General features: G+C 40.9%; 2 protein-coding genes across 2 annotated transcripts; both read left to right on the top strand.

The window, feature by feature from the left end:
- The first annotated feature begins 5028 nt into the window (after positions 1-5028).
- Positions 5029-6030, top strand: LOC108706031 (olfactory receptor 52N4). The gene has a single exon (XM_018242722.2). The coding sequence runs from the start codon at positions 5110-5112 to the stop codon at positions 6028-6030; it is 921 nt and encodes a 306-aa protein (XP_018098211.2). The 5' UTR covers positions 5029-5109.
- Positions 6031-13679: 7649 nt separating this feature from the next.
- On the top strand, positions 13680-16988 carry LOC108707600 (olfactory receptor 52N4). The gene is made up of 2 exons (XM_041581315.1): positions 13680-13755; positions 16264-16988. Exons 1-2 carry the CDS (start codon positions 13680-13682, stop codon positions 16986-16988), a joined length of 801 nt encoding a protein of 266 aa, XP_041437249.1.
- The last annotated feature ends 113 nt before the right edge of the window (positions 16989-17101 follow it).

Genomic DNA, 17101 nt, shown 5'->3' with positions numbered 1-17101 from the left:
TTTATTTCCCCTTTACATTCAATGCCTTAGATGAGCATCCTTATCTGTTATCTGTTAAATCAGCCCCAGGCATCTCCAGGCAGCAGTGTAATAAATGATAATGAGCCCTTACAATAAAGAGTAATGCAAAAGTGGGTGTTGTTGGCAATGGATCATGGGTTTTCTAAGCATATGTCCCAAAGAGCTTGCGATCTAATCTTAAGTGGGCAGCAGAAGTGTCAGTGGTGAATGAAACAGAACCCAGTGCAGGTCAGCAGCATATAATAATATATAAGGGAATAAAGAGAAAATAAATCGTTACATGTAATAAAGGGAAGATAATAATTACAGATACAGTTAATTACAGCTCTGCCCAGTGCCAATCAATGCACAAAAGCTTCACATAATCAAATTAAATTAATTTCATTCATATAGTGATTTCTTTTGCAGCATCACCTTGTGTTCTATTTGTAGCGATTAGAAACAGACCAGGAATCAGCAGTACTTAGTCTGCAATCACCCTTTATTGGTGTATTCTCACTCACGACATGTTTCGGGAGCTATTCCTTTTTTCAAGTGAAGACAGGGAAGGGAATAATTCTCTGGAGAGACTGTATCCAGGAGAGAATTGAGGCTGATTTATTTATATTATTTATGGAGGCAGCTTATAGGGTTTATAAGGAGATTTTCCTCAGTCAACTCAGACAGAAAGGCTGGAGGTTCTTGCAGGTTGGTGAGACCCCCCTGGTACCATGAGAAGATGTAGATGATTATGGAGGAAGATCTATTATGTGCCAGGGATTAGGGTATAACTGGGGCTGTTTCACTGCTGGAATTTGCTGCCCTTCTGTCTCTGTTGCCCTCCTTAATATGAGGGTGTGATATTGGGCTATAAGGTAAAGTGAATGTGTTGACTAATATTGTGTGTCTATTCTTTCCCAATTTATGATGATTTGGGCACTGGTTACCAATACTTACAGTAGTTTAACCCTTGTGGAAATCTTTGTTTTACTGACTTTTCCCATAAAAAATCTCAGTTCTAGCTGCTCATACCTGTACCTACAACCTGTGCCCATTGGTTCCTATAGAAGGTGGAATGACTCTGGGCTGATATCAGAGGCAGAAATCACAGGATCCAGGAACTTTTTGTAGAGGTCAGTGGGTGCAGTTTCTAGGGACAGGCACAGGCAGGTGGGAGAACATGAAGCAAAGTAATTAATATGCAGCCAGCTCTGAGCCACAGACACTGCCATTCATTTGCCTATAACTGTACAGTTTCTGTAGGACGAGGTTCTGTTTAGAAAGAATCTATTCCAATAAATCCTCAGACACATAGGAAAGGAGTGTGATTGGTTCCTCTGCATCTTTGTTTTATTTGGACTCTTGGATGGAGAACACTGATTGGCATTTGCTTGGCTAAATTGCATATAAGGTATAAGCCTTTATATAAAGACATTATTAGTACATTTTATGAGTCCCACAGCAAATTATTTTTAGGGTACCACATCCCTCTATGCTCTTCGGACTCCCAGAAGTTCCTGGCTCTGCTGTATCGTTACACCACAGCTCTTATCTTTACTAATGTCAGTATAAGTAATACAAAGTAACATAGTACGTTAGGTTGAAAAAAGACACACGACCATCAAGTTTAAACATAAGTCTATATGTACAACCTGCCTAACTGCCAGGTGATCCAGAGGAAGGCAAAAACCCCACCTGAAGCCTCTCCAATTTGCTACTGATGGGTGAATTTATTCAGCAGGCGTGAATTTGCGGCGAATTTACGGCGAATTTGCGATTTACGGCATTGGCAAAAATTCGCTGCCACCACATTAAGTATAGGGAGTTGAGGAATAGGAAAGATCACTGGTGGGCCCTTCAGATCCAAGATTTTATAGAATCTTTACAAAAAGAAGGTAATGTAATGCGAGACATTTGTTAGTAGCGGCTAAGTCCCTTATACTTTTACATTGGAGAGATAAAAATCCACCTACGGTGGAACACTGGGTATCTGTAGTTATAGAGATAAATCAGACGGAGGAACTTACCGTGTTCGTTGATAATAAATATGCAGATTTTTCAGAAACATGGACATGGTGGTTCCCATACTTAAAAAGTTATTAATTATTCACCCATTGGTTGAAATTAAGTATACATAGCTATTTGATATGTGTTAAGCTTTAGCCTGAATAAGGAAGAAATACATCTGAAATAAATGATAATGGAGGTATCATAGCCCAGAGGGATGATTAGCGAATTGCTAAACTTTTAGGATACTTTATATTTGTATTTATTTTCATGTTTTACTGGATAAATAAATGTCCAAATCATAAGAGTTTAATATTGTCAGAGAAATGTATGTATATATATTTTGTCTTGCATGTCAATATAAAACAAAATAAAGAATCAAAACAAAAATAGTCTCTAAAAAGGAAGTGTGGCTGTGGGATAGCAGGTATAGTAGGGAGAGATGGTGCCTATAGTAACAGTGGGATAATAGTCTCTGGGAAGGGAGTGTGACTGTGGGATAGCAGGTATAGTAGGGAGAGATGGTGCCTATAGTAACAGTGGATAATAGTCTCTGGGAAGGGGAGTGTGACTGTGGATAGCAGGTATAGGTAGGGAGAGATGGTGCCTATAGTAACAGTGGATAATAATCTCTGGGAAGGGAGTGTGACTGTGGGATAGCAGGTATAGTAGGAGAGATGGTGTCTATAGTAACAGTGGGATAATAGTCTCTGGGAAGGGAGTGTGACTGTGGGATAGCAGGTATAGTAGGGAGAGATGGTGCCTATAGTAACAGTGGGATAATAGTCTCTGGGAAGGGAGTGTGACTGTGGGATAGCAGGTATAGTAGGGAGAGATGGTGTCTATAGTAACAGTGGGATAATAGTCTCTGGGAAGGGAGTTGTGACTGTGGGATACAGGTATAGTAGGGAGAGATGGTGTCTATAGTAACAGTGGGATAATAGTCTCTGGGAAGGGAGTGTGACTGTGGGATAGCAGTATAGTAGGGAGAGATGGTGCCTATAGTAACAGTGGGATAATAGTCTCTGGGAAGGGAGTGTGACTGTGGGATAGCAGGTTATAGTAGGGAGAGATGGTGTCTATAGTAACAGTTGGGATAATAGTCTCTGGGAAGGGAGTGTGACTGTGGGATAGCAGGTATAGTAGGGAGAGATGGTGTCTATAGTAACAGTGGATAATAGTCTCTGGGAAGGGAGTGTGACTGTGGGATAGCAGGTATAGTAGGGAGAGATGGTGCCTATAGTAACAGTGGGATAATAGTCTCTGGGAAGGGAGTGTGACTGTGGGATAGCAGGTATAGTAGGGAGAGATGGTGTCTATAGTAACAGTGGGATAATAGTCTCTGGGAAGGGAGTGTGACTGTGGGATAGCAGGTATAGTAGGGAGAGATGGTGTCTATAGTAACAGTGGATAATAGTCTCTGGGAAGGGAGTGTGACTGTGGGATAGCAGGTATAGTAGGGAGAGATGGTGCCTATAGTACAGTGGGATAGTACAGTGGATAATAGTCTCTGGGAAGGGAGTGTGACTGTGGGATAGCAGGTATAGTAGGGAGAGATGGTGCCTATAGTAACAGTGGGATAATAGTCTCTGGGAAGGGAGTGTGACTGTGGGATAGCAGGTATAGTAGGGAGAGATGGTGCCTATAGTAACAGTGGATAATAATCTCTGGGAAGGGAGTGTGACTGTGGGATAGCAGGTATAGTAGGGAGAGATGGTGTCTATAGTAACAGTGGGATAATAGTCTCTGGGAAGGGAGTGTGACTGTGGGATAGCAGGGTATAGTAGGGAGAGATGGTGCCTATAGTAACAGTGGGATAATAGTCTCTGGGAAGGGAGTGTGACTGTGGGATAGCAGGTATAGTAGGGAGAGATGGTGTCTATAGTAACAGTGGGATAATAGTCTCTGGGAAGGGAGTGTGACTGTGGGATAGCAGGTATAGTAGGGAGAGATGGTGTCTATAGTAACAGTGGATAATAGTCTCTGGGAAGGGAGTGTGACTGTGGGATAGCAGGTATAGTAGGGAGAGATGGTGCCTATAGTAACAGTGGGATAATAGTCTATGGGAAGGGAGTGTGACTGTGGGATAGCAGGTATAGTAGGGAGAGATGGTGTCTATAGTAACAGTGGGATAATAGTCTCTGGGAAGGGAGTGTGAGTGTGGGATAGCAGGTATAGTAGGGAGAGATGGTGTCTATAGTAACAGTGGATAATAGTCTCTGGGAAGGGAGTGTGACTGTGGGATAGCAGGTATAGTAGGGAGAGATGGTGTCTATAGTAACAGTGGATAATAGTCTCTGGGAAGGGAGTGTGACTGTGGGATAGCAGGTATAGTAGGGAGAGATGGTGCCTATAGTAACAGTGGGATAATAGTCTCTGGGAAGGGAGTGTGACTGTGGGATAGCAGGTATAGTAGGGAGAGATGGTGTCTATAGTAACAGTGAATAATAGTCTCTGGGAAGGGAGTGTGACTGTGGGATAGCAGGTATAGTAGGGAGAGATGGTGTCTATAGTAACAGTGGATAATAGTCTCTGGGAAGGGAGTGTGACTGTGGGATAGCAGGTATAGTAGGGAGAGATGGTGTCTATAGTAACAGTGGATAATAGTCTCTGGGAAGGGAGTGTGACTGTGGGATAGCAGGTATAGTAGGGAGAGATGCTGCCTATAGTAACAGTGGATAATAGTCTCTGGGAAGGGAATGTGACTGTGGGATAGCAGGTATAGTAGGGAGAGATGGTGCCTATAGTAACAGTGGGATAATAGTCTCTGGGAAGGGAGTGTGACTGTGGGATAGCAGGTATAGTAGGGAGAAATGGTGTCTATAGTAACAGTGGATAATAGTCTCTGGGAAGGGAGTGTGACTGTCGGATAGCAGATATAGTAGACATGATGTCTATAGTAGCAGTGGGGAAAAGTATCTGTTGTTTTGGAAAAGCTGAAAAATTCTGATATTGCTGTCTGTGTTATTTTTTTGCAGGAAGACCTTGTGTGACACTTTGCAAAGACTGGGCAGAGAAGAAATCAATTTAGCAAGTAATGTTAGCGTTTAGTATCAAGATTATGTGGAGATATTCTTGTTTCTTCTTTTCCTGTTAGTCATCATGTCAAACCTCAGCAGAGCCAATCAGATCTCCTCTCCATTCATCCTGATTGGGATCCCAGGGATGGAAGAGATGCATGTTTGGATCTCAATACCACTGTGTTGCATGTATATAGTAACCATTTCAGCCAACATTACTGTTCTTCTTATCATAAAAACTGACAGGAGGCTTCACCAGCCAATGTACCTGCTCCTTTCCATGTTATTAGTCACTGACCTTGTCCAGTCAAATGCCGCCATTCCCAAGATGCTGCTGCTCTTCTGGTTCAAGCTAAGAGAGATCACTTTTGAGGAATGTCTAGTGCAGATGTTCTTTATCCATTCCTTCTCCATAATGGGGTCTTCTGTACTAGTGACTATGGCCTTTGATCGTTATGTGGCCATTTGCCACCCACTGAGATACTCCTCTATCCTGACCAATTCCATGATTGCAAAAATGGGACTGATTGTGATAATGAGAGGGACTTTATTGATATTTCCTCATCCATTCCTTGTCAGAAGGCTCCCATTTTGTGGGAATCGTGTTATTGAACAGACTTACTGTCAGCACATTGTGGTGGCAAAGCTCTCCTGTGGTGATATCAGAATCAACTCTGTTTATGGGTTACTGGTTCCTTTGCTAGTGGTAGGATTGGATACAATCTGTCTTACTGTGTCCTACACCATGATTATAATGGCTGTGCTGAGACTTCCTAACAGAGAAGCCAGATATAAAGTTGGTAACACGTGTGCTGCCCATGTTGGTGTTATTTTAGTGGCATATATCCCAGCCCTCTTCTCCTTTGTGTCTCAGAGATTTGGGGCTTCTTCAGCCCCATCTGTCCAAATCCTTATTTCCAGCCTCTACCTGATCATTCCTCCTATGTTTAATCCAATCATATACGGCATAAATACCAAAGAGATTCGCAAAAAGATGTCATAATCGATTTTGCTCATAGAAAAATGTCTTTGACATAGGAATTATCTTAAGTTTCTTGTAGCCAACAAGCAAACAATACAATTTATTTTCATGATTTTTCTTTTCAAACTACTGATTCATACTTATGTAATAAAAATCAGGTTTTTCTGTTTTAAGAAAATAATTTTTCATGAACCATATAAAAATTAGTTTCTAAATTCAAAATGTAGCCATACATTGGAGGGAAGTCAAAATGGCATGAAGAAATGCAAAATTGATGTAGAACCCATAGGAAAAGAGTTTAAGAGCACTAGGGAGAATGAGGAGACAGTTTGTGCAAATAAGTGACTGATAAATTAATAGATAATAATAGTCAAAAAGGGTAATGGGTAGGGCAGCAGAGGAACATTAGAAATGTGCAGATACAGATGCAGCCACTTTGGTTTGTCTGTTTGACACAGAATAACTAAACACAGATATCCCATTTATCTCATTTAACACAGAAAACTGTGTCACAACATCCCATCTAATTAAAGCATTCACCATTGTGAACAATGGTGCTTTGGTATGCTAATGAAAAGGTTAAATGCATTAAATGAGTTAAGATGACTTTAGATAGCACAGTTTATTCAATTAACTCTGAGTCATGACGCATTTAACTCACAAATCCAAGTGGCTTCATCTGTAATAATATGATGAATCCAGAGAAGGGAAGTGGAACGGGGAATCAATGGACAAAATGATTGACACTCTGTAGGAAGTGTAAGAGCAATGAGTGGGAAAAGTTTATGGAAAACACATGTATGATCAGATGATGGGTACTATATGGACATGAAGGCTGATGGGTTTGTAAGAATATAATAAATGAGCTGAGAGGAATGATGGTGAATCCACAGATTAGAGGAAAATGATCTATATTCAAGAAAAAGTACTGTAAAAATAATGAGAAATAAAGCATAAAACAAATGGAAAAGCATCCAGTTGAGTGACATTTGTATGGGATAAAGAGAAAGGAGAAGTACATAACCAATGGCCCCGCTGAGGCAGAGTGGATGAGGGCTAAGCATATAAACAATTAGTAGGGAATGGTAGATGGAGATGAGTGGGGGGTATAGGACTATAGGCATGACTTAGGAAAATTGTAGCCTCCTGCAGCAGAACAGGAGAGGTTGGAATAAAAATGGTTGGCTATAGGTTGGACTGTAGAAGAGGGAGAAGAGAAGGTGATGGGTTGAAAGAAGAGGGACTGTAAGATTCTGTAGGAGACACTAAGATACAAGACCTTACAGTACCCCTCTGCCAGTGTGCCCAAAGAATTCTTATTGTCAGGTCTCTTAACAAATGTCCTGTGGAGCTCTTTCACCAAGCATGTGGCACAGGTATCACAGTTCTTGATCCAGGAGTGTTCGTTGGGACTAAACCTGTTCTAGATGATGGAGTATTGACTGGAATGTCAGGAATCAAGATCTTTTTCAAGTTCACACTTTTGCTGATCATCCCAATTAGCAGCAGTATAAGTGGCTGATGATCACAAGAGACCTGGTAAGATAATGTAGTTTTGTCAAAGGGACAGATAATTTATATTAGGGATGGACATTTCTGGAGAAACCTGTAGTCAGATGGCAGCAGAATTGATGAAACACCACATATTGGAAAGAGTTTAGAGAAGGAATCCAATGGTGAAAATTCCTATTGGAAAACGAATGGCAGACTGTGAACACAAAAAAATATGCTGGTTATTCACAAACCTTTATTAGGTTAGGCACCTTTATTAGCGACACAAACAGTTACTTTTCATGCCCCTTTCAATAAATAAGAAGTGAGTAGATTGTAGATGCCAATACAGATTTTATTGAAAGTTGTCTGCTGTGTTTAAGGAGGTCCCTCAGACAAAGACCTTCTGCACTCACCCAATATCATTGTTATCAAGTACATTTCATACATGACGCTACTAAAAATGCCCTCCCCTTTAACCAAAACAGTCATTGCTTGTCCATATATTGCAATATATTTAAGCTGGCCGACTCCGTCAAAATCATCCCTGGTCTGGCCAGTCCTACACTCAACTTTCATCAGATTCATTAAGAATTCCACTGCTTCATTATACATTTTACACATGGGAGAGGGTATGCAGCATTGACTCAAAATCTGCCAACCCATCACCTCGTAAAAATGGATAACCATTACATTGCACTTATGTGACTTTGGGCCAGATTCAGTGAGAAAAAGGTTTATCACATAAAAAGGTATGCATGCAGTGTCGGACTGGCCCACCGGGATACCAGGAAAACTCCTGGTGGGCCCAGATGTCAGTGGGCCTCTTGCTTCTAACTATTTGGCCTATTCCCTATTTCTTTATGGCAACAAAGAGGCTTAACAATGGAAGAATAGAGAATAGTATGTAGAGAAAAGAGTCTAGGAGAATAAAGAGGTTGAGTGAGGCCAGAAGGTATAATAGGTTGGAAAGTGGGCCCTCAGCCTAAGATTTTTTGGTGGGCCCCTGGCATCCCAGTCCGATACTGCATGCATGAAATTTAAATTGAGATGCAATTTAATTCAGAAAAACTTATCTTACAGTTTATCACATGGAAACTGTATTGAAGTCTATGAGAAAATACTGGAACTGAATTTAAGGAAAAGTATTTTCTCCTCAAATTGAATATCATCAATGACTTTTCACAAGATAAACCATGAGATACATTTTTTTATGGTCAGCACTCTTAAATTCGAATAGTGAGTAATCAAAACTTGATTTGAATTTTCGAATTCGAATTTCGAGATTTATCAAACCTTGCTTCTTTAAAAATTGACTTTGACTATTCACCACCTAACACCTGGTGAGTTCATGTATAAGTCATTGAGAGAGGTCCAGTGACCAATTTGAAGATATTACTAGTCTTCTTGACATTCAAGGTTTTTTTGGGGTGAAAAAACTCGATTTGAGTTTTGATTCGAGTTTTCATGTTGGTAAAATTCGTTCGACTTTTAGGTATTTGATCTTTTTTATTAAATAACCCCCCAATCGAATTTCGAGTATATTCAAATTTATTAGAGTTAAAAAAATTCACATGAGTTCAAAATTCGACGTTTGATAAATGTGCCACTTAACTGTAAACGACACCAGGGCTCAGAACTCCCAGCCACGAGTCTATGAAAATAAATGAATTATATCCTCAACGCCAAGACTATTTTATGACCTAAAACTGGTTTTGGCCATCCTCCACCTTAATAATGCCTTCTCAATAGCATTCTGCCATCCTACACAAAATATATCATATGTCCTATTTCAGACAAATGAATGACACCTTCTCCTCCTTTTTCCTACATCTTTATAAAAGTTTTAATGGAGCCATAACTTTCCCGTCCATGGAAGAATAAGCTCAGACCATTCCAATACTGTATTAGGCATCAAAAATTGGATATGTGCCAGATCTCATCTGACCAACTGAATTAGGTCAATGGTTTTTATTTCATGTGAAAAATTGGGATGTTAGGATGTCCCCAATGTGTTGACCATTTAGCTCCACGAAGGTCCATTCACCATATTTTGAGCTGATTTTCTGTAAAATCAAGGTTCGTTACATAATTTCTGCTTGACATAACGTACAATGAACAAATGAACTTATTAACCACTACCAATTATCCACAATGTTGGGTCTCACACAAGTCTAGTATCTTGCCGAGTCCCAATGGCCCAACTACTTAATGAATTCACTTTTGAAACCTGAAATATAAGCCTGTGTAGCAGATCCAATTCTAAATGAATGAGTTTTGAATTCTTTACTTGGCAACCCTAATGCTTCATTGCATTTGTGTTGAACTTTAGCTTTAACTTTGGTAACTGGATTAAAAGGATCCGTCTTGATGGACAAACAATGGACCTGGGCACTGGATCTGAATCACAACAAAATCTCTTTTACTGGACATAATTCAGAGTAAGTGAAAGAACCTGACCATAATATTGTGCCTTTCCTAGCATGTCTGCTTTTGATTTCCTCAACACAATACTCCGTTTACCTTTTTGTAAATTTGGTACATGGACGTTCCATCTGGTCCAATAAATAAAAAGTCGTCCAGATAATGAATAACAAAATATGGACCGTTAGTATTTTTGACAAATTTGACAGTCTGCTCAAGAAACTCAAATTAATGACAAGAAATGCTACACCCCATGGGTAGACACTTGTCATATTAAAAGGAACAATAAAAATAAAAACCCGAATGGTGGTAGCATGATGGATAAATTGGTAATAAATAAAAGGCGGATTGGATATCACTTTTGCCAACCATGTTCCCCTGAGACTATGTCAATGGCCTTATCAGTTATCATTTACTGATGAACTAACTGGAAATGGTAAATGGTGAATCAGATGAAATGTTCTTTTTTTTCTTTCTTAGGCACTAAAACCAATGGATACACTCTCATCTATCTATTATCAGTCTATTCTAGTAAACAATCGTAGTAATACATCCGTAGGTTTCATATACATCATTAACAATATCAAGATGCTTAAATAAAACAGGGGCTAATTCTGGATACTTAGATGTAAGAATCAGAGTATAAAAAAGCCTGAAGCCAATCAGTGAAGGTATGTGCCACTGGGCTTCTACGCTCAACCTCGTTGTCCTTTTGCTTATCAGATTTTAATAATTCTTTGGCAGAAGTCAGTAATGATAAAATATCTACATACTCTCACATTTCTGAGCTGTGGAGTCAGAAGCAATTTTGGGTACCTGGAGTCAGAGTCAGAAAAAACTCCTTATACATTTAAATTGTAATCAATAAAGTTTAAACTTTAGGTGTAGGGGATGTTTGTTTTATCTAAGTAAAATAAACAGCCACAATGACACAGGCTTAGTTGTAGGTTTAAACTTGAACAGTCTCCTCATTCATGTTGGCAGAGATAGGCTTGGATGGTCAATAGGGTAGAGCGTCAGCTTCATAACCAGAGGTTCTTTGGTTTCTTCCCAAAAGCAGACACCATCTTCATATAGCTTTATTTTTGCTGCTTTGGCAGTGATGAAATGCCTTGTATGCTGTGTCCATTTTTAAAAATGCAGATTGTTTGAATACAATTGAGTCTACAGGAGATGACTTTTCCATAATTTGGTGCTTTCTGGATCCCAAACCTGTATATGAAAGACAGAGGAGTTGGAGTCAGTGGTACCAGAGTTACAGTTGTAGTAGAAGGATTTATGTGCTGACTTCAGAGCCCTGGCACATTTTATCTTTAATAGCATTAGAGAGGTGTAAACTTAGTGACGTAACATGTAACTGCAGCTTTAAGGCTTCATTCATGAATCCCTGCACTATGTTCTGTAGATGCCACGTTGGGGCAATGTAAATTAATATAACACAATACACAGTCTTTAAGACCTATTAATGACAGACCTCAGGTGACGGTTTAAACCCATTTGTCTGACAAGGACAGGTTTTAACTGCAAATGGTTGGCCAACACTGGGATCACCTGACTGTAGGTGGGAATAGCAGGGGTCCTGTCCACTGAGACTATACAGGAAAATTAGATGATGAGGTTTTATTTCCCCTTTACATTCAATGCCTTAGCTGAGCATCATTATGTCTTCCACTGTTAAATCAGACCCAGGCATCTCCAGGCAGCAGTGTAATAAATGAGCCCTTACAATAAAGAGTAATGCAAAAGTGGGTGTTGTTGGCAATGGATCATGGGAGTGACTGGGTTTTCTAAGCATATGCCCAAAGAGCTTGCAATCTAATTTTAACTGGGCAGCAGAAGGTGTCAGTCATCGCGGTATGAACACAGTGTTAAGAAATACAACACTGGCGTGTATGCAGCGAGGCATATAGATGGATATATAGTAGGAGAATAAAAGAAACATGTGCGACAGAATCACCTTGTGTCATCTTGTAATGATGTGGGTATGTCGGAGGGATCAGGGAGGGCATATAAATCGGTGATGTATGGAGGGCAGCTTTGAATCGCCGGAGGAAAAAGTGAAGGCAGTAATTCTACGTTCTGTATAGTTAATGTTTTCAGTGGGATGGGATGTGTCGACGATTGTATAAAGGGTTTTATAAGGAGTGCGTGTTTATATCGTCTGAGGAGCAGCTCCAGGACAGGTAAAAATGGCTGAGTTCTTGCTAGAGAGATAGAGCACCCGAGTCCTCCTGGTGAGTGCTATCTGAGAGATTCTTAGATGATTATGGGAGGAAGGTATCTATTAGTGGTGCCAGGGATTAGGCGTATAAATGGGGGCGTGTCTTCACTGCTGGAAATGTATTGTGTGCCCTATGCTTGTATGATCATGAGGGGTATAAGGTAATAGTGTGTAGATCGATGTTGTTAGAGTTGTCTCTTCTTCCCGCACACGCTTCATTTTGGGTGCACTGAGGTTACCATTACATGTTACGTAGTTTTAGAGCATACTCTAGTGTACATATGGATTATGATAGCACTCGACTTTCTTACACACTCACACATCATCGTAGCTGCTCACATACAGTACCTAGACAGTGTTATAACCTGTGTGCCACGATTGGTTCACATCTTGTGGTGGAATGGACGTCTGAGGCTGATTAACTCAGAGGACAACGAACAGGATACAGGACACACTCTCCTTTATGAGGTCAGTGGGTGCAGTTTCTCTAGGTACATGGGCACAGGGCAGGTGGATAAGAATGCACCAGAGTCAATTATTTGGTCAGTCAAGGCTCTGATGCCACAGATCACTAAGGCGTGTATTGCCTATAATGTTAGGTGAGTGTACTCTCGCTTGTAAGGAGCGAGCGTTAATGTTCTAGGAAGCGGAATCTAGTATGCAGGAATATAAATGTCCTGCGATCACCATTAGGAAAGCGGAGGATCGGTGAGGGACGTAGGTTGTGATCTTGTCTGCAGTCGGTCTGGTTAGGTTATGGCTGAGCTATCTGTTTCCGTGAGAATTCCCATCCTGTGAGTGGGAGAGCCCTTAGCCAACGGTACCGCTAAGGTTGCGGTGGCGCTGGTGTTTGGCGTGGGGGAAAAGGTGCGCTGCTGGCGTGGCGCTGAACATACATGCCATCTTTACAGTAGCCTGAGAATGCAGCTCTCTTTGCTATTACACATCCCAGCAATGGGAAATCGAGTAGAGGAATCAGGTACTTGAGAGGAGGCTGGGAAGGAGGCAGAGTGGAGCAGACACAGTATTTGATCCAATCCAGCAGGTGGAATAGGGGTGTTTCAGTGTGGCAGGCGCAGCAAATGAGGGTGTTGGTGAAATATATAGAATCTGCTAAACAATAAGCATCGCCTACTGAACTGATCACAATGGATGCTTTCTTCTTAGTATTGGCTAGGGTGTTTAATTTGTAATGTCGATTTCGAATGTTTGCATTAAATCTTACCCTCATAGAGTAGTTGTTTATATTATGCACTATTATTAAATTAAAGAAGTAACGTCAAGAGTTTAATAGATGGAGGTGACGCCACTATGCTAATATAGTAATGGTCGTGTTATCGGCTGGTGTGTTTGATACTTGTTGTCCGATTGATGCGTTGATTAGAATGGCCTATACTGGTAGATCTTAATGTGGCTTCGCCGTAGATGTATGTATTTTGCTATATATGTCTATAATTTTAAATATATCAATTATTTTCTTAATGTAAACGAGATAAATATGTGAATGATACTGAATTAAGACTGTAGAAGGGTTATGGTTGAGTTCGAGCTGTTTGTTGATGCAGTGTACTTGAGATCTACTGGATCTAGCACTAAAGGTCTTTATCTCGGTAGGATCGGCAAATCTATCTTTCTGAACACCCCTGATATGTTTAATGCAGTAATTGTACAGGTTTTTTAATGACCGCAGAAGCTTTCTTCTTTCTAATCTGACCCGTGAATGTTCTAGAACAAGATGGGATGCTAGGTTGATGAGACGGGTTCAAATTGTGAATCTTTTTAGGAATAAGCACTGATAAATGGTAGAAAGAAAAAAGGCACGAGGATTGGCTAGACTGTTGTTTATACTATTATATTCTAGAATTATAGATTTCTTTCCTTATCTTTCCAGCCTGAACTTGACCATTTTAATGGTAGAAGTTCTGTAATTTTTTGGTGTGACACTCGGGCACAAGGTTGCCATTTGCTGAATTGATTGCAGCGCTACAGTTGATATTCCAATACGGCCCGCACCTGTAGTAGTTGGGCTTCTTTTGCGGATTCTTATTATTGCCGACTTACGGCATTTGTCGCTTCGTCGTGTATTGTTCGTTCATCATGGTGTTATTCTGTGCTCAGAAGTCGATTGTCTGACGTTAGTAGGAGACTCACTGATTTTGTTTGCCACTGGGTTTTGTTTTTTAAGCAGCCCAGTAACTCTTACTTGTAAGGCTTTAAACAGCTGCCAATTGGTTGCGTTGCTGATATGGAGAACCCAGTCTGATAATTCCTGCGTTGGGGTGAACCGCTCGCACTGGTGTGGTGAGACAGGCAGCTGTTGTGTACAAACTGTGAGTCATTGGAGTGCAAGTAGAATTGTCGCGTAAGCTCATATTTGGTTTGATCTTGCAGAGACATCAATTAGACATGGAGAAATCTGATTTATTACATAAGATCCACCTGGGAGAATAGGAGGCAACAGTTAAGCATTGACGAAGACCCATTGTGTAAGTACGTCAAGTATTACAGTACTCACATGCTGCCTAATGGTGAGTCTTCGCCGTCTAGTAGTGCTTGAGGAGTATAAATATCAGTCTAACGCACAGTGTGCTCTCTGGTCTTGCGACCAATTAATTCCTGAAGGTACATCCTCTTATGTGGACCCAGGTGGGAATGACTATTCTATAATAGGTCCCTATTATCTGTCTCTGGTTCCTGTCTACGCAACATGCTCCTTAGGATCGTATAGTGCGCTTTCTGAGTATGCCCCGCATTGAGGTGAGGCTAGTAGACTCAGCGTGGGCACTTGGCGCGCTAAGCTAATAAGCGTGGTGCTCTAGTATCTAGGCTTCGCTCTCCTAGAGAAGAACTACTATCAGGATCTACTGTAGCTACCTTCACTAGTCCTGAACTAATGAATGGGCTCAACAAAGAGGCCCTCAAATCCACAAATGTTCAGCGCAACAGCTCTGGCAAAAGCTTTGGCGAGAACCTACTGGCAAATAATCCTGAGATAGCTGTGGCACAGGTCATTATGTATTATTATCCAGTGCCAACCTAATGGCCAAACCTTTGGGGATAGCCTACGGGTCATTTAGCGCGTGTCTCACGAGAGTATGAGCGTGGTGATTCATACTCCGTTCCATGTTGACTGTAGATGAGTCCAGTATTAATTGCGCTTCAATCCGTAGGGGAGGTCTAGCAAAGTTATAGTGTGATATGGTTTAATTGTGTGTACCGATATTTTATCTGAGTCCGACATGCTGACAGTTTTTCTCAGTAAGTGTTCAGATGTTGCTTTTGTAGATCAGTGTCGATGTAGGTATCCTGTATTAAGTAACCTACATGACGAAGTCTGGCGATATCAGAGCTCAGTGGTGACTTCTGGCGCTGAGGATCTTTCCATAGTGCAATGTGACTTTCTTATTTTTCCTATAAAAAAGAGGATCACGTCGTTCTCGTTTATTGAAGTGGAACAAGTACATGTGGATGGACACGTATTAATCATTACAGAGGACGAACACTTTGCGATGTTACGTCTGTCTGCAGATTTTCTCTGTTGATTCTTCTGTGGTTTCAGAAAGTTAGAGATCTGGATATTATATTCCCTTAATTCTGTGTCTCTGATATATACAAATATGTTTGGTGGTACTGTTTTTGCAGGAAGAATTTGTCGTGGTCCATAGTGCAATAGACGTACTAACTGGGACCAGAGAAGAAATAGACTAGGAAATAGAGCAGTATTGGAATTCCATTTGAGAGTGGCTTAAGAATTTAGTGTTGGGAGAATGCGCGACTTAATAGGCAGACTTCTTCTTGTTTAGTCATACATCGTCAAAACGCCTGTCAGCAGGAGCAGATGAAGGGCTCTCCTTACGATCACCATGGTCATGCCGCTGTAGTTGGTATTCCATGAGGCGCGCTGAGGTCATGAGATTAGGGGAGCAGATGGCGATCGGTGGGAGTCTTAGCAAGATGACGCACTTGTGTTTGTCATGTATTAAGTAGTAACATTTCAGCCAAACATTACTGTTTCTTCTTAAATCATAAAGCTGGAACAGGGAGGCTCTCACAGCCAATGTCCTGCTCCTTTCACATGAGGTTATGATAGGTCATCTCCGTGGGACCTTGGTTCCTAGGAGTCAATAGATGCCGGCTGGATGGCCACCAAGATGTTGCTGCTTCTTCCTGGTTCAAGCTAAGAGAGATCACTTTTGAGGAATGTCTAGTGCAGATGTTCTTTATCCACACATTCGCCGTAATGGGGTCTTCTGTACTCCTAACTATGGCCTTTGATCGTTATGTGGCCATTTGCCACCCACTGAGATACTCCTCTATCCTGACCAATTCCATGATTGCAAAAATGGGACTGTTTGTGATAATGAGGGGGATATTACTGGTATTTCCTCTTCCACTCCTTGTCAGAAGGCTCCCATTTTGTGGGAATCACATCATACAACAGACTTACTGTGAGCACATGGCGGTGGCAAAGCTCTCCTGTGGTGATTTCAGAATCAACTCTGTGTATGGGTTAATAGTTACGTTGCTAATGGTAGGATTTGACATAATATGTCTTACTGTGTCCTACACCATGATTATAATGACTGTGCTGAGACTTCCTAACAGAGAAGCCAGATATAAAGTTCGCAACACATGTGCTGCCCATGTTGGTGTTATCTTAGTGTTTTTTATCCCAGCCCTCTTCTCCTTCATATCTAAGAGGTTTGAGGCTTCTTTAGATCCATCTGTCCAAATTCTTATTTCCAGCCTCTACCTGATCATTCCTCCTATGTTTAATCCAATTATATACGGCATAAATACCAAAGAGATTCGACAGAAGGTGTCAAAACTGATTCAACAGTAGAGACGGGCAGAGCATGGACTGTCTGAGGTGGCACTGCTGGTAATTTGCTTTCAGAACCTTATTATTTGCAAGACTCCAAGACAAGTTAAAGAAAGTTCTTCAGAATAACTGAT

Source organism: Xenopus laevis, chromosome 2L (genome assembly GCF_017654675.1).
Source record: "Xenopus laevis strain J_2021 chromosome 2L, Xenopus_laevis_v10.1, whole genome shotgun sequence".
Taxonomy (NCBI): Eukaryota; Metazoa; Chordata; class Amphibia; order Anura; family Pipidae; genus Xenopus; species Xenopus laevis.
This window is presented reverse-complemented; position numbering and strand designations above follow the sequence as displayed.